The sequence below is a fragment of the Daphnia pulicaria genome, chromosome 1 (assembly GCF_021234035.1).
Source record: "Daphnia pulicaria isolate SC F1-1A chromosome 1, SC_F0-13Bv2, whole genome shotgun sequence".
Classification (NCBI taxonomy): Eukaryota; Metazoa; Arthropoda; class Branchiopoda; order Diplostraca; family Daphniidae; genus Daphnia; species Daphnia pulicaria.
In genome coordinates this window covers 6,765,136-6,788,629 of record NC_060913.1, presented here as the reverse complement: position 1 = coordinate 6,788,629, position 23,494 = coordinate 6,765,136, and the positions used below count along the sequence as shown (strand labels likewise).

Below are 23,494 nucleotides of genomic sequence, written 5' to 3'. Positions count from 1 at the left end.
AGTGGTGAGGGTCAGTAGGTCAGTGAGGCCAAGCAGAAGGTATATAAGTCACCTAAGAAACGGCGTACGACACGGTCGAACTCCCAGTCGCCGGCCGAATTCGGAGCCAGCGGGACTATTGAAACCTTCTGCTCAACTTTTTTCGTTTTGGCTATAGCATCCCCCAAAAAACCGTGCTGTTGTTTCAGTTTCAATTTATTGAGAAACTTTCAAATGATGAAGATGAAAGTGAAGTTCGAAAAATGTGTTTGGTTGATGGTTTTCATCGTCATCGTCACTACCGCCGCCGATCCACCAAAAGGTCCGGATCGCGGGAGCGGCCTTAAGATCAATGCAACCGGAAATTCTCCACTGACAGACGCAGGTATTAGTATCTCGACTTCGACTGGTGCACCGACGACAACAAAACCCAACAAATTAAGACGTGACTCTGGACTTTTGACTGACAACGACGTTGACGGTCTACCGGCCATTGTAGAAGGCCCGCCGCAAATCGAATCGGTACTCTATTGAACTTTATTTTTATTCATTGGCACAGCATTTGTTCATTTTCTTTTTAAATCTTAATCTCACTAAAGAAATCATTCTGGTGCTTCATAAATTTCACTTGACTAGATAAAGACTATTGACATTTTTTTTAATGAAAGCACAACCAACCAAACAAGAAATGTTTATTCTGACGAATTGTTGAAAATGGTTTCGTGGCGGAACTTATTATTTCTTAAATATTCACAGAATTAAAATTTTCCGATATTTCTCGTGTACAGAGGCAAGGAAGACTGGCACCGTCCGGATCTGTTCAGACCCACCGATCAAATGTGGCCTACACCAGCAGCGGCGGAGTCAGGTCGCCGCAGGGTCCGACCCGTGGCAGTCCCCGTCCGCCGGCTCCTCCTCCACCCGATGAAGGACCTCTACCACCAGCTCCGCCTCTTGACGTCACCGGTGAGTCTTCATTTTTCATTCCAGCTTTTCCGCTCGAAAAAGCAGCATCCGCACCATCAGATTGTCTTACAAAAAATATTCGTGTCAGCTTCAAATCGTTCGGATACGAAAATGTTTTGTTTAAATCTATTGAAATGTTCAAATTTTTTTTTTTTAATCCCGCCTTTGATTCAAGATAACCCAAGGAGTGACGATATTCTGTTACAATTCATTCAGTAAATTTCTTATTTTAAAGTTACGAGGCCTACAGTTACCGTATCGTTATCATCAAGGCTCAAGGCCATCCTTTTTAATTCATTACCCATGTCCTTGTGCGAGTAGATAACCTATATCCATTATCCATCTCCGGAGTAGAATGGGCGAATTGTTTTGCTCTCCTCTCTGATCTTCGAAATAAATCGAACCTTTTATGGCCAACAGAAATTCGTTGTTTGAAAATGGCATCACGAGAACGCTTTTCGGCCGTTCTTTCCATGCCGGAGGGTTTAGTCGGTTCCAATCCAATCTTCGAAGACAAACCGGCAATCGATCCGATCACGTCGCGAATTTGTCAGATCCAGCCAGCTTCGCGACCCGGCACCTTTCAACTGGAAGTCACCAATTTAGACGCTTGCGGAGTCAAATCTTGCAACCAAAACGGAGAGGTATAATAATGCGCTACTTTTGTTGCTGCTGTTTTAAAAGAGACAAGATCATGTCTCAACGTCGTCTTCATTTTTGTTCCGACAGCCATGGCTCTGCGTGACACTTCGCTTCCCAGTACTAGCCGGACTCAAACTACCCGAAGATGAAATCGTCGAGATTCGGTGCAAACAACAGGACCGAACGGTGGCTGAGAAGAAAGACATTGACTTTGATGGAGAGTACGTATACCCTTTCATAAAAAAAAAAAAAAAAAAAATACAAAGCAAACAAATTGTTTTTCTTTTTCTAAAAAAAATGTGGCGGTATTCTTTTCTTTGTGTCAACTATGACACATTTCTTGACGTCCTTTTTTTTTTATTTAACTGGAAATTTTTTTCTTTGTTATTTCCAAGTCATTTATTTGGTAAGGAATCATCAATTAAAATTTTTGACAGTTTGGATTGATGCATACAAATTATTATGCACGACGGTCAACAATTTTTTCAAGTTTAAAAACGAATTTAATAATGCGATTTGATGTAATGAAACGATAGTACGCGCCTTTCTTATTAGAAGTCGAATTTGTATTTTTCGTCGTGTATCGCTTCAACTTTTGGACCTGCATTTTAAATTTTTCATTGTTGTCTTTTTTCATCTGCGATGAATGGTGATGAGATGCAAATCCATCTGTGACCGTAGATGGATAGATGAACTCCTTTTACAGATTTCTTTATTGTTTCTTTCTTTCCCCCCCTACTATTTTCGTTTGTTTTGCTTTTTTTTCCACTTGCCGTCGTTACGTGTGAATCAGCAGATTTAGTCCAAGAATCGAAGAAAAATCACCCGTGACTTTTACCGGTGGGAAACAAGAATTCCTCTGCGAAATCGGACTGTTTCGACGATTGCCCGGTACGTCGCTATTCTCCCAGAGGATCGGCCCTGGCTCAGCCGTCGAACTTGGCGAGGAGGTCCAGTTGCGCAGCATCGTCCGTTCTAATGACGGTAGAAGTCTTATTTCTTGAATCGGATTTTATCGGAGATTGAAATTGTCGTTTGTTTGAAACAGGATGGTTCTATTCCAAATTAACGGACGTCGTTGTACGTCGTTTGAAGAAACAAACTTCGGCTAGCAACGAAGGATCAGCCATCCTGGTACTACAGGATGGCTGCCGTAATCCGGCTTACAGAGTAAGATTTCTTCGTCGTTTTTCAATAGATTTGATTTTATTCTCTTTTTTTTTCAGTTAAATAATGTTGGATTTTTTAAATTTATTTTAATAGACCATAGCGACACAACATCCGCAAAGAGACGTGCGCTCGTCGTTGCTCAACAATTTCAACTTTCGCGTTTTCCTCTTCCAGGACATGGATGATGGTGACAGTATTGTCATTTCAGCCCGAGTCTTTGCTTGCATCGAAGCCATCGATTGCGCACCTGTACATTTCATTTTTCTCCCATTTTTTTCAAAAAAATTAATAGAAGTTTTAATTTGATTTCATTCATACAAATTAGACGCTGTGCGGAGACGATCGTGGCCAAGGGTTTGGTCGTCGGAAAAGAAGCAGTAGCAGTTGGAACGAGACTCGTGTCTCTGATTCCGAACAGACTGACGGCTCAGGTAAAACTCGTGAAATTCTCATCGAGCAGCTTGTCTTCCCGAATGGGACGGTCGCGTCCGCATCATCTCGACATCTGAAGGGCTGGGAAACCGACCTCGCACTGCGAGTGGCAATGCCCGGAGGTAATCATCTGTCTTATCTGTCACGGGAAAAGCAATTCATCATTATTTATCAATTATTTATTTATCGATAGATTATTATAATGGAGCACGTGCCGTTCCTCTGCATTCGCTAGAAAGCCACTGTTTCCTTTACTTAATGATGACAGTAGGCCTGGGCACAGCCCTGGGTGTGACGACTCTGCTGGTCAGTATTTATTGCATGTGCACCTGCAAGCGCCGTCGAAACAAATCAGTCGCCTCCTCCGAAACACCTTCACGGGCGGTCCAATCTCCCGCCGTTACGGCCGCCGCCTCCACCGCGCTCGAAACTCTGATGATGGAAGCCTGTTACCCGGAGCTGCAGGTGCTGGACGCCCTGTCGCGGACCGTCCGTCAGAAGAAACAAAACGTTCACGACGAAATCATCAAACTTTACGGGGCAGCCGCCGCCGCTGCCGAGGAATCGAAAAAGTCCAACGCCAATGTCTACTCGTCGGAGCCTCGCCCCAGTCTTAAGCAGGTGAAACGTCATCGACAACAAGCGCAGGAGAAGACTAATAACCAAAATGTGACCACAGTGGTCGTGGGCCCAAAAGAACCGCATGGGAGAGGGCATAACGACGCTCTTTACTGGGAGATTGGACAACATCAGCACAGTCATCAAATTCTTCCGCCCACTCCCGTCTGAAGCTCAATCCATGATGTATTACTTATACCTGCATACGCGCAAAAAAGTGTTAGCATCTCCAATGCATTCCAATATTTTCATTTCATTTTTTTTAGTGGGTAAGACAGGGGGATTTGGGAAAGGCATCAAACTGATTGATTGTTAACTCTGGGCTATGTACATAACACGCAATCAGAAGCATCTATTCTGCCCTTTTTCACCTATGCAGGAAAAATTTAGAACAGAAATACGTCTTGACAAAATGCATTTTCAATTGCAAGCTTTTTTTCCGTCTTATTTGATGACCGCGTGACCTCAGCGTTTGTAATGTGTTCCCATAACGTAATTAATAAGATTCTCTCGGTTGTCTTACACACGCATTTTTTTCTATTTATTGCATGTTCACCTCCCACTCGCCATGATTCTGTTCAACGATCCGCAAATGAATAAGAGAAATGAAATACATTTTTAATATTTATGAAAACTGTATTGGATAATAATTGCTCGTTGAAAAAGAGGGGACTGTTATTGTGGAATATAAAAAGAAGGAATGGGAAAAAAACAAAAAAAACATGAGAATAACGTCAGTGTATCGTGCCTATGTGTGCGATGCGATTGTCGTACTGTGATGAGAAAAATATTGGGGGGGGGGGGCGATATATTTGTTAAAAATCCTAAGGCATTATAAGGTAATCATAATATGTATTATAATGGATCCGGGGTGGTGAAAACGGAAGCCACGTGGGGTCCTCGAGGGCTGGAATTCATGTCGAGATTAAAGGCTCGGGTTAACGTTCCTGGTCCGCTTTTCTGGCCGTAAACGCTACGGAACGTCTAATAAATATCACAACAGTTTCCAGTTACAAATGTGTTATGAATAAATTTTACGGGCCCATAAATCATGGCAATAAGTTATTACTAACCACATCGCTAACTGATCCGCTGTGCCGGATCCCGTAAACGGGTTCCGTGTTGGTGATTTTCCTGCTATCAGAGCATTTCGTCCAGCTGGACTGTTTCGTCCGGTAAAAGACGTAAAAGGCGACCAACGTCGCAGCCTGAAGTATTACCGCCACAACAGAAACGGCCACCAAAGTCGATTTTGAACTGCAGTCCAGCGAATCGTCGTCATTGGACGGATCTTGGTTAAAAGACGGCGAGCGCCAACTGGGTCGTCTCCGGTTAGACGCATCGTAATCGTATCCTTCTCTATTTGTGGAGGCTAAAGCTGACGGGAGAATGGCAATGCGGTCTGCTTCCGGTGCTACGATCAACTGTAACTGGAGTGGGACTTCAACTGGAACGTTTTGTCCGGTTTTTGTGGGTTTGTTCATCGGTTCCGTTGTCATCTCTTGAGTAGTTGAGGACGGAATTTTTATTTCATTGTCCTCTGGAGGAATTAAGGTAACCTCAGCGGCGTTTGTCGTAGGAGCGGGACCTTCCGTGCTTCCGGCTGGCGTTTCTGGAGTTGTTTTTCTTTCAACTTTTTCAGTCATCAAAGTCTCAACCGGCGATGAAATGTCCGTAACTTGTTGGCTTGTTACTTCCAGTTGCAATGGAGTTGTCATTTCCGGTTCACTGGTCGACGTGGTGGTATTGGCTTCTCTTCGTCGGCGTCCATACGATTCAAATCCATCGGTGCAACGAACCTTTGATTAAGAGAAACCAATTTAGATTTTCGTTTCGAATGTCTTGCTTAGATTGTTAACAGTGCCCTACTGGTTCGCAACGCTCCTGGCAGAAACCAACGGTAGCGACAAAATTCACCGTTGCCGTTGAAGGGAAACGGAAAGCTTTGAATTCGGCAAAGAGGCTCTTGGTTGTAAGATCCAGTTCTAATGGTGGGAAAACGTTGCCGTCTTTCGGACACCTGGTAATTCACGTTATAAACATTCAAATATGGGTAAACGATGAAAATGATCAATTTCGAAAAGTACCCTGTGGCATCAATGAGTGTCATCACTTCACCATTGTCCGTTCGGGCTTCGACGTTGCGGGCCGTAATGCCAAAAGGTGAACTGGGATCGATTTCGATCCGAAGTGTTAGTAATTCTCCGAGACCGACGACTCGACTTTCTTGCCCGTTGCGTGTCAGTATCCGCATTCTTAGAGATGGAGTAGGTGCCGTGTTGGTCACTACGCTATGTCCCAGTTGCCTTAACGGCGATCTAGGTAGAGATTGGCAAAATAGTTTGAGTTTCCCTTATCGTGTACAAAAAAACAAACAAAAAGAAAAAAAAATGGATAAACAAATAAACACAATCCGAAACTTACGTCACATCAATGCTACCGAGACCGGCTGGACCCACATTGTCGGATCCGTCACGACGATTGCCTGTCGAGCTGTAAGTGATGGTTTGCTCGCTAGCCTCGAATGCGCATTCGACCCGCACGCTGCTGTCGGTGTCTTGCATAATCAACGGACTGTGCTGTACCACGATGTGATTGACATAACGTCCCCGTGACTAAAACCAAATTACATTTACACAAAAGAAAACTGTCAGATAACAAGCAAAAAAACAAATAATAATAAATAAATAAATCATATCAAAGTTGATTACTTGTTGGACAGTTCCGCATTGTCCGGCCAAAGGGACCCTCAGAACCATTTGTTGTTGGCCGTTACCCATCTCGAAACACGACTTTGGGGATAGAAATGTATTTAATTTTTTTTTCTTCAATTCTTTGTACTTTATTTGTTACCTGGTAGTTACCGTTGACATAGACGCGGCCATTGAAGGGGTAACCGAATGCAAGCGTGACAAGCATGTCCGTTTTCGTGCATTCTACTCGCACTTTATATAAATCGGAATAAATTAGTGCTCTAAAAAATCATTTAATTTACAGTAAGTAAATAAACAAAAACAGAATTACTGTTATTGCAGGATGAGCGTTCGCTATAGGTGAAATCTCTGTCCGGAATCAAGACGTTGGCGACGTTGACGCCGCTAAAAGAGACGCTGTCATCCGCGCTGAGCAAACAAACAGGCGAACGCCTTTGTTCTGACACACTGACAGATTTGCAATGAAAGTCTCGCTCCGCGTCGCACATCCTACGGCATTCGGCTAATGCAAGTGTCGGACTTTGCTGGTTTTCAATAGCGATGACGCGATCATACCAGGGTAACATGCGACCAGTCTGATCCGAGTATTCGCAGTGTGGCGGATCTTGAAAATTAATTTTCAAAAAATTATTGAATTGCAATGCCTCATCAATCACGTCTAAGTTATTTCACCTCCAGCGCATTGATTTTCCATATAGATGACATCGGGCGCAGTTGCTCGGAAGCTTCGCATTTGTGTCCGTCGATTCTCTGAACTCATCCGGCAGAGTTTTTCCCGAGGCAGGTACTCAGCCGACCGGCACTGCGAGTTAGGCATGCGCATACAGGCTGCTTGACATTCCTCTTTTGACACGATGCTCCGTGCAACGTGATTGTCAAAACCGTCTAGTTCGTAGCCGTGAACGCGGACAAATGACCAAGCCTTGCCACATCCGGTATCTGCCAATGATTAATTGCATCTAAGCTCCTTCGGGTCACGCTTGCTGTACACGAGAATTTCGAATTTACCTGGTAGACAGGTTTTTTCATAGTAGACGGAATTGGGTGTGAAAGAAAGGGCGGCCGAGTCGGCGGAAGCGGAACGATCGAGGATGTAGCAACGCATTCTCGGTGTTCCACTGGTCCCGTTTCGACTCAAGTCGGGGGAGAATCGATCAGCCATTACGACAACAGATAAACAACGTTCCCGCAGTCGGTCGCATTCCCGTAGACATTCCAATGTCGGACTGCCGTCACCACTCGAGCGAATTTCTTGTCTGATTGAACCAAAATTCTTTAGAAAATCGTGTTACATTTCATTCCATTGAAAATTTTTTCTCACCTTCGCACGCCAACAAAGTCGACATTAACTATCTTGTCGTAAGTCACGGAACCTTTGCATCGCGCTATGTTGCCATCAAACGAATTGGATGTGGGATTGCTATCAGCTGTTAAATAGGAAAATGTGAAATAAAAATTTTAAATCACAATAAAATGCACAACATAATATTAGATGTAAATTTTAACAATACTCGATAAGAACGGCCGATTTGGAACGGAAACAGTGTTATACTGAAAGCCCGAATCGTAGACGCTGGAATCGACTGGACGTCTCACGCCTATGGGTGGCAATCTGAGTACCGGATTGAAGTGTTGTGGTGTGATGCCCGAAGCACCGTTATAAGCATTATTGATCCTGTTGCCAACTTGAGTGCGCGATAAAGCGGCCAGACTGACCCAACCACCCGGATCACCTCCTGGAGGTATAACGCCGGTCGTACCGGGAAGAATTCGGTTGCCCCGGTTATTGCCGCCTAATCCCAGGTGAGCTGTTTCTAACTGCACAGGGATTTCATTGTTGATAACCGTCGAACATTCTTTTTCAGACGACTGAGATCCTCGTTGAACCTGAAAAAAATGAATCATGAAAATGAATTACAACACGGAAGCCTTTTGAAAAAAAAACAAAAAACAAAAAAACAGACAATTCCACACCTCGTAAGCGGGCGAGGCCGAACTACTCATTGAGCATTGCATCAGTCCGAGGACAACGTAGACGGAGAAAGATCGACAACGGAAGTGACGTTCCGAATCACAGGCCGTTTGACAGCTAGCCGCTGTCTGACTCGTACCGGAAACCATTCGATCCGCGTATAAAAGATATCGGTCTGGCTGCAGCGGTGCATAGCGACATTGACGCGAATCTAATACGACATGCGTACGAGAAACATGCGTGTTCATTGAGTGAATTATTTAATTAATTAAAATAAAAAATTATCATTATCTACCTGAGGGAGAGCATTGATTTTCAATGTAATCGTAAATTGGATTCGATTGGAAAGCCCTTGGCTTGGTGTAGCGATCATCCGGACTAAGGTAACATTCTTTACGATTGGTATCGTATGATGCAGAACTGTGCAAAAGTTATGGTATTAAAAATTTGAACATTTTTTCGTTTTAATTTTTATTTAGCCGTTAGTCCGTTACCGACAGACGAAGCGTCGTTCGTCTAGACATCGTTCCGTGCAGCGGAGTCTGGAGATACCGCGGATGATCTCTTGTTCGACACCGCGCATAAAGTATCCCGGTGTCCGTTCGGTACTCCAAACACTGTCGCATCCAACCGCTAATTCAAGGAAGCAAAAATCTAAGTAAATTATTAATTCCATAACTGCATTATAAAAAGTGTCTACCTTGTAGGCAGAGAGATTCGAAATAACCGAAACCGGAATTTGGTCGTAGAAGGAAATTGTCAGAGCCATTGCTACGGGACAATGGCAACTGGACGAACGAGTCAGATGAATCCGACCCGTCGGCTGATTCAATGCCCACGCACGTTTGCTTGATCGAATTGTAATTTATGCCTGAGCAGAGTTCATCGATGTTACACTTGTCAAGGCAGTCAATCAACACGCCCGTCCGTTCAATGGCGGCGGGGGTTGCCGGTCTCAGACTCATGAACCGCGACGTGACAGCCTCATATCCAGTGACCTTTTGATAATGCAGTCGACCAGAACGACATTTTGAAACTAAAACAGATAACAATGAGCGAATGAAATGGCAATAAATAATTGACAAAGAGTTTTACTCGAGGGAATTCGAATGGGTGGATTGTTTTTAGCAGGCAATCGGTCAATGGAATCGCCACCAAACGAACCAAATGATGGGAATCTATTGTTGCCACTATTTACGTCAGCAGCGGTAGCCGAAGGAAACCTAACGATGCCCGTATTGACCGGTGAGTCGGCTGGCATGAAATCGGACATCACGCCAATATCGCTTAGCCCTCCAAATCCACCTTCTCCAGCGAAGAATGAAGCTGAAGAATCATTGCGTTTATTTATCTCATCGATCGTAGCTCTCTTGCTACAACTACGCTCCGTGTAATTTGTTCCAGGTCGGCTCAACAAAGCTGACGGCCCACCTGAAACTGTATAACAGAGAACCAAGGTTAATTTTAGATTCAATTACTAGAATAGTATTGAGCAATACGTACTTCTATCGTCGCTACTGATGAAGCATTGACTGCCTGACGCGTAAAAAGAATAAGCTCGACAGGCGAACGCTCGGTTGTTGGAACATTGGTGTTGGCATTGTTGATCATCCGAGATGTTGGCCACCAGCGAATCCAGGTAGCGAGGATACATATCTACGACGGTCTGGTAAGAACACATCGTATTTCCTATCGAAAAGACTCAATCGTTTTACTAAATGATTTCTAGACAACTAGACCTTCGTTGAAATCACCTAGGCTGACACATTGGTTTTCCAGGTATTCGACTTGACTAGGTGCGTCAACAAAGGCTTCCGGTCGAAGGCGTTTGTCACTTGAACTTAACCGGCATTCAAGGGTCATGGTATCATAGCGAGCAGAACGACAAACGGATCGGGATTCACGTAGGCAGAGCTCTTCGCAGTCGCGTCGGGTAGCTACTAACGGAATGACGCGCTCTTCCATTCCACGCAACTCTTTACCCGGATAGCGCTCAAACGCCCACGCACGGTCTCGACAAGGACCGACATTACCTCGAAGGCAAATCTTTTCAAAGTAGGACATTCCCTCGCGTATGGTCAACTCCTGAGCCCTGCCTTGACTGTTCCGGTCCAATTTAAAGCAACGGCCCTACGGAACATGAATAAATACCAAGTTTACATGACAAAAATGGCTGAAAACGAGAAATCAAACCTGAGCATAGTCGACACTATAAGCTGGACAATCACCGCCCATCTCTAAACAGGTCCGACCACACTCAACTGTGATGCCGCCTCCAGCTGGGTCACCCGTACGAGAACTGGTATCCAGAAATTTCCCTCGATTTATCATATCCTGGCGCGCTGAACGTAGGAAATGGCCTGTCACTTTTTCGAAAGTGAAAATACCATTCTCGCATTGACCTAGAAAATGGATTTTCGAGATGTCAACTTCTCATCGTTGGCCAGGGGAAAATTTAAAAGGAGGACTTACTGATGCTACATAGCTTTTCGGCGTAGACTATAGATTTCTTAGAACTTCCAGAGGGCGTCAAAATTTTTCCGTCCAGTTGTGAGACTATGAATGTTAAAAATTTTAACCAGTGAAAAATGATAGCTGTGACAGACGATGGTACCGGTAGGAGAAGATTGACTAATAGAATCATCACCACTCAAGTAACAACGGTTTTCGTCGGCCGTAAAAGAATACGCGCGGCAGGTAAACACTCTCGCCTAAAAGAAAAAAAATTTATGAAAAGGAGGGCGTTTTATATTTATTGAATTTTAGCAAACATGAATATTTATAAATGTTACCTGATCACAGAGGGATTCGCATTCGCCTTGACTTTGCGCAAATTCCACCTGATCCATCGACACTGTCAGACTTCCGTCAGGTCGCCCGGCGTAACGACAATCAGGTAGTGCTAAGAAAGAATAATTAATACTTAAACTAGATGATTGTCAACGCATTATTTAACTCACTTTTGACGCACTGATTTTCTAAATAATCCCAACTGCCCGCATCCCGACGAAAAGCCAGCGGCTGAGTGCGTCGATCTTCACGGCTCATGCGGCACGTCTGTTCCGACTCGTCATATTCAGCTGATCTAAATGGCCGATCATTAAAAAATAAATAAAAAAAAGGATAAGAATGAAAACGGTTAATACCGGCAGACAAAATTGGTCTGTTCCAGACAAAGACGCTGGCAATCGCTCCGCGACTGGACGCTCTTTTGTTCCATATCATCAAATCCCTGAAGAGAGGCTCCAATAACTCTTTCGAAAGCCCAAAGGCGATCTCCACAGATCGAATTGAAATTGTTCACTGGATAAAATAAAATCCATTAAAAATCAATTACACATTTTTTCCCGTTCACACGAAATCGATTACAACGAAGACAAATCTTCTCAAAATAGTTGACGCCAGCAACGTCCTTTAAATGGTCCTTTCGTTTGACGTCATCAATGTCAATGGACTGACAACGAGATGTCGAGTAATCTAAACCGGAAATACTAGACATTAATCATCTATTGATGATGAGAAATCTTTATAGTCATTTCGCAGGCAATAACAAAAACAAGTTAATGGTGCACAAACCGACAGTGAAGGCAGCACAAGTAGCCGTTTGCTTGCATAACGCGGCACAGTCTCTTGTAACTGCTGTTCCAGGTTGAGAGACGAGTCCTTGTAGATTTGATACGGACTTGAATGCGACTCCAGCTGTTTTTTCATACGTTTCCACTCCACCAAAACACTGGGCTGTACATACACACAGACAACAAATCAAGTTAATATCGCCAAGCAACAAATATTCTTACCCATGAATTTCTACCTCGAGTTTCGGTGACTAAAATCCCCAAACTGCAGAAGAGGATTGGCAAAATTGACATAATCCTTCTTTGGCTAAAACATTTCTGCGAAAGGTACAACACCATCAAAATATCGCTTAACCGGTTGTCTGCAGCGTCTGATACCTTTCTACGTCGCTTGACGGTGAACATTCGTATCCAGTGGTTCAGGTAGTAATCCATCTTGAGCACAGCGGACGGAAGAAAAGGCGGAGGAGAAACGGAATGGCACGACAGGGTCGGGTCCGCAAGACTTACTGTCGCGCTGATGGTAAAAAAGATACGTTTTTAGTCAGGAAGAGGGAAACAGACAAAATAAAAGCTCCCACTGGAGATAGGAAGGGAGCAAAAGAGAGAGAGAGGTAACCGTCACGAGCGATGGGGGATTTGTTGGTCATGATTATCTTTTGTCTTGTTCGTATACTACCGGGAAAGAGAGAGAGAGAGAGAGGCAGAGACAGAGAGTGAGAGGGGAGGTTTGAATTCCCGGGCGCATCAAAGCACGGCATAAACAAAAATAATTCAGAAGGAGACATATAGTGAATCACTGAAGCTAGGATTTTGGGGTGGTTAAATAAAAAGGACTAAGGATAACAACAATAACACACACACACACACAAAACAAAAACATCAACATTCCCTACCGGTCCTTTATGTTGCGTTCAAAAATATGTCCAAAAAAACCACGCCCGTTAGGGAAATACAAGTATGAAGCGCAACAGGCAACTTACATCCGGCTAGCGTGAAGCTTGAACCCATGTAGTTGATTTTATCACGAAGAGTCGAGATAGAGAGGCCGGAAGGATAAAGCTTCGGCTAACGAGCTGGAACCATAGAAAAATCATTGTCAAATTTATGACTGATTCAAACAGATTCTTTCAAAACTAAAACAAACCAAAAAACCCTCCAACTTGTTGATCAAAGAAAAGGATCGAAAGATTTTCTTTGGTTGCTTTTACATTTGCGGAGAATTTTCTCCAAGTGCTTGATGAGAAACCGAAGATCCGTGAGAATTTGAATCACTGGAAATTTGCGTGACAAATCACGCGGGAGCTAACTCCATCCTGTAACGCTATTCGTTCCGTGTACAGTCCGATATGGAGGAATGACACGAACAAGTGAATAACTGACGCCGATCGTGTCTTTTTCGCACTTCGCCCAAGGCCTTGATAACAAATCCCTTTGATGACGGCCGGATGCGCGATTCCTAAAAGGCGATTCGGACAGCAATCAAACGATTTCTTTACACGATGACAGATTCAACCACGATTCAATTAGCCGTGATACACTGGTGTTCAAGCATCGTTACCTTCTTTGGATGCCGAGTTCACCGAGTTGATCGTGTCATCGGTGTCATAACCGCCCACTTCCATCCAACATGATAGTTTTACGACCAGATCCAAAGGAATCACGCAAGCACAAAAAAAAGAGAACGTTGGTCAGTTTCCATCATTAGCGCCAACGCTAGTCGCTCAAATTCTTTCCCAGCTCCCATGACTTACCGAAGAGCAAAACGTATTCATCCGCTGGAAAATGACGCTGTTGTCTAGGTGTAGTGTGGGTTGAAAGTATCAGCACCCTTTGATCCGGATTGTGGGCGAACGCTAGAAAACATCTCTGATTTCTTTCATGGTTAGCTTTTGTTAAGTTCAGCGAATAACAAATCCATCGTATGTTTTAAGTGACAATTTCTTTTGTGGTCGGCCAGTGAACTTGAATGATCAGATGGTTCAATTCAAATTTCATTTGGAAACGAGTTGATTAGGAATAGAATTATTCATGTAAAAAGAATATGAAATGAAAAAGAAAGAGAATTACAGTGAAAGTCTGATGGTACCTTTGTCATCAGAACTAATACATCCGGCCCGGATATCCAAATAATGGGGTGAAATTCATAACAAAATGGCAGAGAAAAAAAAATTACATAAAATGGAAAGAAATATAGCATCACTGGCCAACAGGGATTTTTCGAATCATATTACAGCATGACGTAGCAACCGATGCCCTTAGTATGTTTCCGCTATACTGGTATACTTTACTTTACTTTACTTTATTGTGATTTCTTCTGTTTTAGATTTATCAAATTTACTTATGGATGGTTGGTTCAGGTGTCAACGAATCAATTGATCCATGAGCCCTTACATCCGCTTTATTAAGCACTGCATTATCAGAGTTTTCAATTCATGAGAAAAGAACGCTCCTGGAAAAAAAAGTAAGAAACATGACTTTTGTCTGAATTTAATGGAAGAACTAAGTACCCTCTGTCAGTTTTCGGCGCTTCTAGCTACTCACACTAAATGGAGTCCGTCGTTATACATACCGAAGTTTATTCACATCTTAGTTAAGGTACTTATTCCTACCTACTCATGTGGCAGCAGTTTTCACTGCAAGTTTTATCCAACGTACTTTTCTTTTTAATGGTTTCCACACACTTTTTTTAGAGTACAATTGGGCAGTAAATAAGAAAACTCAAACGAAGCAGAAACTATTGTTATTTTTACGTCATTATCATCATTACAAATTCCTCAATTTGAAATTCCCAACACTTTGTCAAACGTTGCCAAATACGAAAGAATAATTTTTCAATAAATCTCATCAGAAAGAACAACAAACAACGATAATTTTCGATATGGTTTGACAGTTGGACTTCAACGCGTCGCTTCATTCCAACAAGGTACTCATTTAATAAAGAATACAAATGCACTTACGGTAACGTACAGACTTTTGCACCGTTAGTCGGGTGGTAATGATCTTTTGGTAACACAAATTTTTTGGTAACACTATAGATTGCACAACCCATCGAGAATAGATAATTGATAAGACGATTTCAGTACTCCACTTTAAGTAGGGTTACTAAGTTTCTATAAAATGATTATATGATATGGTCACATTTAAATAGCGACTTTAATCAACGGGAACTATGGCAGAATTGATAGAACTTTCATTTTTACATCGATTTGAACTTTCGATTGTCACAACTGCGTCTATAATCGACGGGTACACCTGTGACTTTGGAAACAATTCAAAATAGTCCTGTCGCTGGAGCTGTTTCATTAGCGGTTCAGAACAATTTGTCAAAACAAGAGTAATGCCTCTACTTTTCATTAAATCTTTGTGTAAAGTAGTTAAGATTTTTGTACCGCTTAGATCAACGTAAGACAAAGCAGAACAGTCAAGGATCAGATACTTGATATTCGCTACAGGAACGTCAGGGTTTAAGATTGCGCCACTGGTAAGCAACGTACTTGCAGTTGGATCCAGTGTCCCGTATTTTAATGGCGATACTTCGACATTTGGTGATTCCTTGTCGTGTACGGAAGTGGCAGTACGTGTAACTGATGTTGGAATCCTATGAGAACCTAGATGACTATCTACGACATGCCGAAAAGTCTCGCCGTTTGCAAAGTGAATCGCGCCAGCCTACAAAAAAAGAATAACATTGCTATAGTCTCAAGCTTTATAAAATAAAAGTGAATTCATTACCCAACGGAAAATCTTAATACCAGGAACTTCGACAGCAGCTGAAAAGAGTTCAACGTCGACATGCATTTCAGTTCCTTGCAAATGACCTAGAGTTGCAGCATACGGACGATGTCCACGGTAAATCAGAACAGTAATTGAGGCCACGACTCCGACGAGGAGACCGATATCGATGTCCACAATGACTACCGCTAGGAATGTAGCCATCCAAACAATCGAATCTAGCGGGGAAGTTTTCAGTGCAGACTTAAAATCTCGAAATTGTATGAACATCCCTTTCAGAGCCACGATGATGACAGAAGCTAGAACAGCTAACGGAAGTGATTCGAAAAGAGGGCCAATCCAAAGTAGAATGGTCAACAACAAACAGCAGGACACCACGCTAGCTAGTTGAGTTTCACCTCCGACAGATTCTTGTAACATACTTCGTGAAAGAGATGTTGAGACTGGCATACAAGAGAAAAAAGCGCCAAATACATTTGCAGCTCCCTGAGCAAACAACTCCTGGTTGCTTGATATTTCGTATCCTCGTTTTCGAGCAAAGATCTTGGCCATGGACAAACTGACGGCATAAGCTACGATGGCAACTGGAATCGTGTCAATAATGATGGAGGGAAAGAGCTCGTACGGTGGGCTCCGAGGTGTGGGGAATCCAGTTGGAATATGATTTAGAGTTTTGATGCCGTAGTCGCTAGTCAGATTTCCAAAATATGAAGCCACAGTTCCAATTACGAGAATAATGAGCTCTGTCGGGATGGGGAACTTGATTTTCTTTCCATACCAGGGTTTCAGCCAGTCGTTGTGAACAGCCATTACCGTTATAGCGATGCAAGAGATGACAGCTTCTGCAAGATTGGTTGTGGGAAGAGCACCGAATATTTCAACGGTTGATCGAATGAGCTTAAAAGATCCATTAAAGCGAGGGACTTTCAATCCTAACAGATTTTTCGTCTGTGAGACCACAACGTGTATGGCAGCAGCAGTGGTAAAGCCACTTACAAGGTGGTCGGATAATATGATTCCCAAAATCCCTAACCTGAGAATTCCCATTAATATCTGCCAGAGGCCAACCATAAGACATACAGCAGTTGCCACTTCAAGATTAGTATAGTGGATACTACTTATGTTATCCATTTTGAATGAATGTTCACTTGAAAAGTTGGCATCATCATGGCTACCATACTGGTCAACAATTTTACCAGTCATCAAGGTGGTTACAGCAAAGGTACCTGATTATTTGGGCACATTTCAAATTAAGATTAGTTTGATTTTTTCCCCCCTATGTGAACTTGTTCCTACCAATTGAAATGTGGTGAGAAGTTCCAAGGCACACATAAATCAAAACAGGAAAAAAAGCCATGTATAATCCAATAATAGGTGATACACCACCCAAGAGAGCATAACCCATTCCTAAAAGAAAAAGGGAGAATAGACAATTTTAAAGTATAAACTGGATATTTTTTGTTTGGAAAAAAAAATAGCTTTTTAAAATTAACCTTGTGGTATGTGCATAATTGCAACTGTGCATCCTGACATAATATCCCCCATCAACTGGTCCTTCAATGAATATTTGGACAACCAGCCAATTATTGGAAACAGTCCACACCAAAATTCTCTTGATGCCATTGCAGAACATTGATTGGAACAACTAGTCTTAAGTTGGCTAAACATTCCTTTGTGAACTATTAAAAGATAAAAATCAGAAAGTGAAGTAAAGCTGAGATGAGTTCATACATACCATTTTTATCAACAGGTGGATCATTTTTTTGAAAATTATCATCAAATTGTTCTTGATTGGAGAAAATTTGTCTTTCAACCTTAAGGAGCAGACTCTCTTTTTCATTGGCTACATTATTTTCCATTTTTTTTCAATAGGCTACTATGAATTGATCACAAAATAATACTCTAAGCCGCAATAAAGCTAGAACATTCTTTGGGTTATTGGCACTTACAGGCCAACATTGATCGTGGGATTCCAGTGTAAAGTTGACTTGAGCAGAGATTCACTTAATTTGACTAAAACATTTACACTGTTTTTTTAAGATATACTAGCTAGTTGGCTAATACTTCAACACTGACTTGTATTAAATACTTTTTTGCCCAGCACTTAGCATACATACTAATACAAGCACGGAAATACTATCCAGTCTATACTAAGTTTAAAAGTGCTGAGTCATCTGCAGAAAAGTAAACAATAATAATGATTTAGAAAGAAGGCGTACCCATTCGAACGATAAAACTAATTGGCAAAAAAAAAAGATAACTGTTAATACTATAAATTGTTACTCAGAGCTCTTATCCGCTGATAACTAGGTCGAACACTACAGCTCTTGCTCTCGTGATTGTGAACTTGTGATGATGTCGTCATTTGCTACTTGTTCATATTGGCGACTTGCCGGATAGGCGGATACATGGTATACATAGTGGAAAACGAAAATTTGCATGGGCTCGGGCGATACTAAAACTCGGGGAATGGACTCGGGGTTGCCATTTCCCCTTTCTTTAGCGTTGTCGAATGGGGTCGGGGACTCGGGTAAACAAAAAAAAAAGGCTAAAACTCGAAAAATGGACTCGGGGGTCGTCACGATTTTGTCGTCTGTTCTAGACTGTTATTGTCAATTCTTTTGACATTTTCAGAGCGTTGAGAGCCGTATGACTCGTATGATAAAACAAAAAAAAAAACCAAACAAGTCGATTATAACGCAAGCAAAAAAAAAATAAAATAAATTTGGTCCAAGTTATTATATTATACATTTATTTAAATTCTTTTCCAAATTAAGGTTTTGTTGTTGGATGGCATATCTTCTATTTTCTCTAGTTTTAACCCATATTCACTTGCTACTCTTTTTAGATCATCAATGTCTCTCAAACCCCATTGCTGATCTCGAGCTTTCAAGGATCTGTCAAAATTTATATTGCTCTCAGGACTTATTATACCGTGAAATGCATAAGGTCCATAAGTTAGCAGTACACCTTTTGAACTTAATAGCATACTAGCTTTCTCAAACAGTGACACTGTACATTGCCAAGGGCTAATATGAATCATATTAATATTAATTATCAAATCGTAATTCTGTCGTGCTAAATTCCAGCGATCAACTGAACTTGTGATATCAATAGCTAAAGGTGACAAGATATTTGTTAATCCTGATTCTACTATATACTCTTGAATACTCGGTAAGTTTGAAAGAGTAAACTCTGATGGTTGAAATGTCATGAAAGGCAAGTTCTTGGCAAAGTGAATGACGTGCTGACCGGTACCCGATGAAATTTCCAAACAAAAGAGATTACATCCTTTGCTTTCTTCATAAGGGAGATTTTTTTGCAAGATTTCCAAAATTGGATCTTTATTACGGTCTGCAGATGAAGCAAATAACTTATTATTGCTGCCCATTTTCTGTAAATCAAATTTTGAATAAGAATTAAGTTAGACAACAACAAGTAACTTGAGTACCTTGAGGACCAATTTTTTCGTCTTTAACTTTGCTAGAAAACCCAGAACATGAAATAGTTTGAAGATGATCCCACTGTCTACAGCACTGGATCATTTTTTTGCACTACTGGCAAACAAAATGTTTCCTGATAATTGTATGCTATTAAAGAAAATAAATTAGTAACAAAGAATAAGGGGTCAATTTAATTTAATTGCAGTTACCTTGTAAACACTTCTGAATTTCACAAGCTACTCTTTTGCATGGATCCTTTTTTGGCATTGAACCTACATTGGACGTAATATAAAAAGTCGAGTATTACCACGCCGTTTTCGTTACGCGACGTTGTTTACGTCGTCTATTTCCACGATAAGTTTTCTTGTCAATAAGGCCACTGCTTGTCTATTGACACGAAAGCCTATTGACCCTCTCGTTTTCGTTTCTAGTTTTGGAGATGTGACTTTCGCAACGACATCTTTCGTTACTTTTACTAATTGTTCTGCTATTGCCACGAAATTCAATTGGTCCACTTTTTCCTCTTTTTTCTTCTAATTTTTGAAAATGCAGTTATCGTCTTTCGTTACTTTTGTTGATCGTTCTGCTATTGCCACGATTTTTTCAAAAATTGGATCATCTTTTTCATTGAGCGGCTTTCCGGTGCCTCGCGTCGCTCGTGGGTCTCCCTATATGTCCGGTCTTATTTGCGTTTTTTGAATTATTACTTTTCAAACTAATTTAATAAAACATTTTTTTATTGTTACGTTTTTATATTTTTATTTCTATCTCTAATTTTTGGAAGTATCAAATATGAGTGGCATTCACTTCACTCATGGCTATCTTTTGGCTAGTTCTTGATAAAAAATCTGCATCTTTATTGTTATGCATCATATAACTTCAATTTTTCTGAAAGCCCAAGTAATATTTATTTCGTTTTCTTGGTTTTGAAAACGATTCCGACAATACCCGACAATACCAACCTTGTTGATTACGATTTTTACTTTTGAGTTTAATCTCAGCATTTCTGGAATGGTGCGTAATAGCATGGACTACTTTAACTAAAGGACGGGACTCTTCGCCTATCTCGCCGTGTTAAAGCTAGTCGGGTGGGTTTTTTTTCAGGAGATAATTATTGGAAAACATCAATAATTGCAGTTTTTTTCGCTGATTCCAACTGTGTTAATAATTCTTAGTAAAAAAAATTAATTAATAAGGTATTCTAATTTTACTTTCAGGAGTAGGGGTAATAAGACAAAACGCCGGTGCCATCTAGCAGCCAAGCACCCTAAGCTCTCAAGAATATATGCCACAAGGTAAAAGAGAGTTAGGCAGCTATGCCAAAGCAATAGAGATAAGAGAGTGGTGTCTCTTTCTCTAGGATGCACGAATGGGCATCTGCTTGCAGACTTCCAACATGGTGTATTAGTATGGTGGGGGAACTTTTGTTGGAATCGGCTATCTCGAATGAAGCCAGTTTCCGGACAAGAGGCGGAGCTTAGTGACAAAGGCAAGCCAATTGCAGGGCTGGTCACCTATTCTTGGTTCAATTCTTTGGCATGTCATTGGTTCAATTCTCCAAATTGTCCACCAGGCAGCGCTGATCATAGGTGACCACTGGCTTCAGCCGAGATAGCCGAAGTTCCCCCACCATACTAATACACCATGCTTCCAAGAGCTTAGGAGGTTTGGTTCCTAGATGGCACCGGTGTTTTGTCTTATTTCAAATTTTCGGTTAACCAAATTGAAAATATCTCTATAAAATTAAATTTTAGGTATAGGAACATTAAGTAATGAAATAGTTATTTTTAAATTCTGATTCCGATTTTTCGGGAAAAAATTTTACATGGCCGACATAGGAAATGCCGAAGAATCCCGTCCTTTAGTTAAAGTAGTCCATGATAATAGCCGAAAATGGAGCAGTTACACATCCTGCGTTGCGCATTCTCCGCAAATGCGAAAATCTCATTTGTGTCCAAGCTGGTGTGTGTCGCCTACAGCGTCTTATGGGAAAACCAACTTCTCCTCGGTAAAAAAATTGTTTTCTTATCTATGACTCTGATTTCCCCCCCTTTTCTTCCTAACAGTGAATACTTTATTCATTTCTTTATTACCTAATTTTTATTTCTATCCCCAATTCCATCTGGTTAACTTTTAATTAATTTTTGTTTGTGACTGGTTTTTTTGTTGTCTCCTGTAGCAGAAGAATTTCGTTCGTAGCGTGGTCGATTCTGTCTAGAAACGTCTGCTACAGGAGACGAACAAAAAAACCAGTCACAAACAAAAATTAATTAAAAATTAACCAGATGGAATTGGGGATAGAAATAAAAATTAGGTAATAGAGAAATGAATAAAGTATTCACTGTTAGGAAGAAAAGGGGGGAAATCAAAGTTATAGGTAAGAAAACAACTTTTTTAACGGGAAGAAGTTGGTTTTCCCATAAGACGCTGTAGGCGACACACACCAGCTTGGACACAAATGAGATTTTCGCATTTGCGGAGAATGCGCAACGCAGGATGTGTAACTGCTCCATAGACACATATAGGTTATTTCTGTCTGTGTCACGTTAATCATCGTCATTTTTCGTCTGGTCCTGACGAATTTTTGCAGATTCCTAATAAATAATGCTTCCAATGATTACTGCTGTCCATGACACTTAATTTTTTCCCCATTGTTTCAATTATGCCCATCGGAGAATATCGACGACCGCTAGTAGTACTTAATTTCCGTCTTTTTTTTTACTTCCAAAAAATAAACATTTTTTAGCGTAGTAGCTACTTAATTTCCGTCTGTATATCTTCGAATTATTCTTGCATTTTCTCACCTAGCATCGTTTTCCTTATAGTAGCATTTTTTTCATAATCGTGTTCATTTTCTTAGTAGTACGGCTCATGAGTTTTATTTCGCAACGATTTCTTTCCGAGAATTCTTCCGATAAAACGGTGAAGATTTTTTATGAAACATCATTATCTTTTTCTTGTTTATGCTTTCAGTTTCGTTTTTCCTGTAGTCATAGACACATTGGATCACGCAGTGTGATTTTTTGCTGAAATGAGTTCGATAGTGACATTCCCAAGGAAACTCTTCCACTAGCCGTCGCTTCGAATGTGAGTTCGATCATAGTGGAAATCTCGTGGAAATATTTTATTAGCTCTATCATATCTAAAAGGGTTGCCCTTCGTCAAATTTATTTCACGGAGTGGAAAAGCTTGTGAAAAAGTGATTTTCTTTTAAACTGATACTCGAAACGAGACTCGAAAGTCGTGCTCATCTTTTTCAAGATCTTTTCCGTGTTTGACCTTAGTGAACACGTGCTACACCAATCGTATAAAACCCGGCGAAATTTTGGAATAATTTTGAATGCCCATGCGAGTTTGTTCTCCCGTTATTAAAGAAATGAAGCAGGGTGAACGGCTACTGCAAGCGTACCATAAAGTTCGTTGTGACGGAACCCCGACTGACATGACCGGAAACATAAATTTCACGACGAAAAAATTCGAAACTCGGCGGAATGACCCCGACGTTTATTTTATTTTTCGTGGTAATAGTCGCTGCAAATATTATCGCCACGCAAATTGTAAGCGATTCTTTTCAAAAGGGTAGCTTACAAGCAAGTTACTAGCCTCAGGCACAAATTAATTCATATTTGACAGTTGTACGCCATCTATCCGACGTTTATTTTATTTTTCGTGGTAATTATTAATTAAACACTTATTGCCACGATAAGGGAGACGTTACAGGCTTTCGTGGCAATAAACAGTATTTTATTTGACGTAACGAAAGATTTCGTCGCTATAGCCGTTTGAAAAAAGAATGGTCACGACAACAGAGGACCATTACGCTTTCGTGGCAATAGACAAGCAGTGGCCTTATTGACAAGAAAGGGTTTCGTGGTAGCAGAATATTCCGTCGGTCGCATAACGAAACCCATCGTGCCAATAGATTTAACCAATATTAAAAGGGAGAGATTTTATCACTATTTCAATATTTCATGATGTCATGGTCTATACGCGTGGTGGCAGTAGCTGTAGCCTACTGATGTCGTTTTCTGGACCGTACGCACTTTCCTTCTCCCCCCTCCCCCTCTTCCATCCACCCGGGGATCTCACTTTGAAACACCCCCTCAAAAAGCTGTGACGAGGCCTTACGGCCAAATCTTACAAGGTGACTTTACCATCTCCTCATAGACTTTTTGGTGGGAACGAATATATAAGGCGAGAGAGGCAGAAAAGAAGGAGGTAGAAAGGAAGGAGGTAGAAAGGAAGAGT

The 23,494-nt window shown here is 41.4% G+C and overlaps 4 protein-coding genes across 7 annotated transcripts; 1 reads left to right on the top strand and 3 right to left on the bottom strand.

Annotated features, from left to right (window-relative positions):
• The first annotated feature begins 78 nt into the window (after positions 1 to 78).
• Positions 79 to 4,645, top strand: LOC124320586. 2 transcript variants are annotated; one of them, XM_046783423.1, is made up of 9 exons: positions 79 to 501; positions 768 to 945; positions 1,366 to 1,589; positions 1,675 to 1,808; positions 2,384 to 2,571; positions 2,636 to 2,757; positions 2,851 to 3,006; positions 3,083 to 3,311; positions 3,383 to 4,645. In XM_046783423.1, the coding sequence occupies exons 1-9, from the start codon at positions 214 to 216 to the stop codon at positions 3,976 to 3,978; spliced, it is 2,115 nt and encodes a 704-aa protein (XP_046639379.1). In that variant the 5' UTR covers positions 79 to 213; the 3' UTR covers positions 3,979 to 4,645. The 2 variants fall into 2 exon arrangements, with proteins under 2 accessions (XP_046639379.1, XP_046639378.1); XM_046783422.1 differs by having other exon boundaries at positions 2,381 to 2,571.
• LOC124320579 lies at positions 4,578 to 12,640 on the bottom strand. Of its 2 annotated transcripts, none has more exons than XM_046783411.1 (29): positions 12,447 to 12,640; positions 12,305 to 12,386; positions 12,070 to 12,231; positions 11,866 to 11,970; positions 11,640 to 11,796; positions 11,454 to 11,578; positions 11,286 to 11,395; positions 11,108 to 11,204; positions 10,966 to 11,049; positions 10,687 to 10,895; positions 10,248 to 10,623; positions 9,997 to 10,182; positions 9,589 to 9,930; positions 9,194 to 9,529; positions 8,988 to 9,126; positions 8,789 to 8,913; positions 8,496 to 8,704; positions 8,033 to 8,408; positions 7,843 to 7,948; positions 7,530 to 7,777; positions 7,194 to 7,460; positions 6,832 to 7,125; positions 6,661 to 6,752; positions 6,519 to 6,599; positions 6,232 to 6,422; positions 5,895 to 6,125; positions 5,677 to 5,827; positions 4,881 to 5,606; positions 4,578 to 4,791 (listed from the first exon to the last, which is right to left on the bottom strand). In XM_046783411.1, exons 1-29 carry the CDS (start codon positions 12,501 to 12,503, stop codon positions 4,663 to 4,665), a joined length of 5,793 nt encoding a protein of 1,930 aa, XP_046639367.1. In that variant the 5' UTR covers positions 12,504 to 12,640; the 3' UTR covers positions 4,578 to 4,662. The 2 variants fall into 2 exon arrangements, with proteins under 2 accessions (XP_046639367.1, XP_046639366.1); XM_046783410.1 differs by having other exon boundaries at positions 11,863 to 11,970; positions 12,447 to 12,639.
• Positions 12,641 to 14,789: 2,149 nt separating this feature from the next.
• LOC124320585 (sulfate anion transporter 1-like) lies at positions 14,790 to 18,180 on the bottom strand. Of its 2 annotated transcripts, none has more exons than XM_046783419.1 (6): positions 17,753 to 18,180; positions 17,539 to 17,679; positions 17,297 to 17,482; positions 17,100 to 17,210; positions 15,804 to 17,029; positions 14,790 to 15,740 (listed from the first exon to the last, which is right to left on the bottom strand). In XM_046783419.1, exons 2-6 carry the CDS (start codon positions 17,660 to 17,662, stop codon positions 15,225 to 15,227), a joined length of 2,163 nt encoding a protein of 720 aa, XP_046639375.1. In that variant the 5' UTR covers positions 17,663 to 17,679; positions 17,753 to 18,180; the 3' UTR covers positions 14,790 to 15,224. The 2 variants fall into 2 exon arrangements, with proteins under 2 accessions (XP_046639375.1, XP_046639376.1); XM_046783420.1 differs by having other exon boundaries at positions 18,023 to 18,180.
• Positions 18,181 to 18,538: 358 nt separating this feature from the next.
• LOC124320602 (methyltransferase-like 26) lies at positions 18,539 to 19,663 on the bottom strand. Its single transcript, XM_046783453.1, has 3 exons — positions 19,456 to 19,663; positions 19,255 to 19,393; positions 18,539 to 19,197 (listed from the first exon to the last, which is right to left on the bottom strand). The coding sequence occupies exon 3, from the start codon at positions 19,192 to 19,194 to the stop codon at positions 18,559 to 18,561; it is 636 nt and encodes a 211-aa protein (XP_046639409.1). The 5' UTR covers positions 19,195 to 19,197; positions 19,255 to 19,393; positions 19,456 to 19,663; the 3' UTR covers positions 18,539 to 18,558.
• Between the last annotated feature and the right edge of the window lie 3,831 nt (positions 19,664 to 23,494).

Coding starts and splice junctions, on each gene's coding strand:
- LOC124320585 (XM_046783419.1), bottom strand. CDS start 17,662: ATGGAAAATAATGTAGCCAATGAAAAAGAGAGTCTGCTCCTTAAGGTT. Junction 17,483..17,538: donor TCCACCTGTTGATAAAAATG/GTATGTATGAAC, acceptor ATCTTTTAATAG/TTCACAAAGGAATGTTTAGC. Junction 15,741..15,803: donor GTATTAAGATTTTCCGTTGG/GTAATGAATTCA, acceptor CTTTTTTTGTAG/GCTGGCGCGATTCACTTTGC.
- LOC124320602 (XM_046783453.1), bottom strand. CDS start 19,194: ATGGGCAGCAATAATAAGTTATTTGCTTCATCTGCAGACCGTAATAAA.
- LOC124320586 (XM_046783422.1), top strand. CDS start 214: ATGATGAAGATGAAAGTGAAGTTCGAAAAATGTGTTTGGTTGATGGTT. Junction 946..1,365: donor TCCGCCTCTTGACGTCACCG/GTGAGTCTTCAT, acceptor TATGGCCAACAG/AAATTCGTTGTTTGAAAATG. Junction 1,590..1,674: donor CTTGCAACCAAAACGGAGAG/GTATAATAATGC, acceptor TTGTTCCGACAG/CCATGGCTCTGCGTGACACT.
- LOC124320579 (XM_046783410.1), bottom strand. CDS start 12,503: ATGGATTACTACCTGAACCACTGGATACGAATGTTCACCGTCAAGCGA. Junction 12,387..12,446: donor CCGTCAAGCGACGTAGAAAG/GTATCAGACGCT, acceptor TACCTTTCGCAG/AAATGTTTTAGCCAAAGAAG. Junction 11,579..11,639: donor CAGACCAATTTTGTCTGCCG/GTATTAACCGTT, acceptor TCGGCCATTTAG/ATCAGCTGAATATGACGAGT.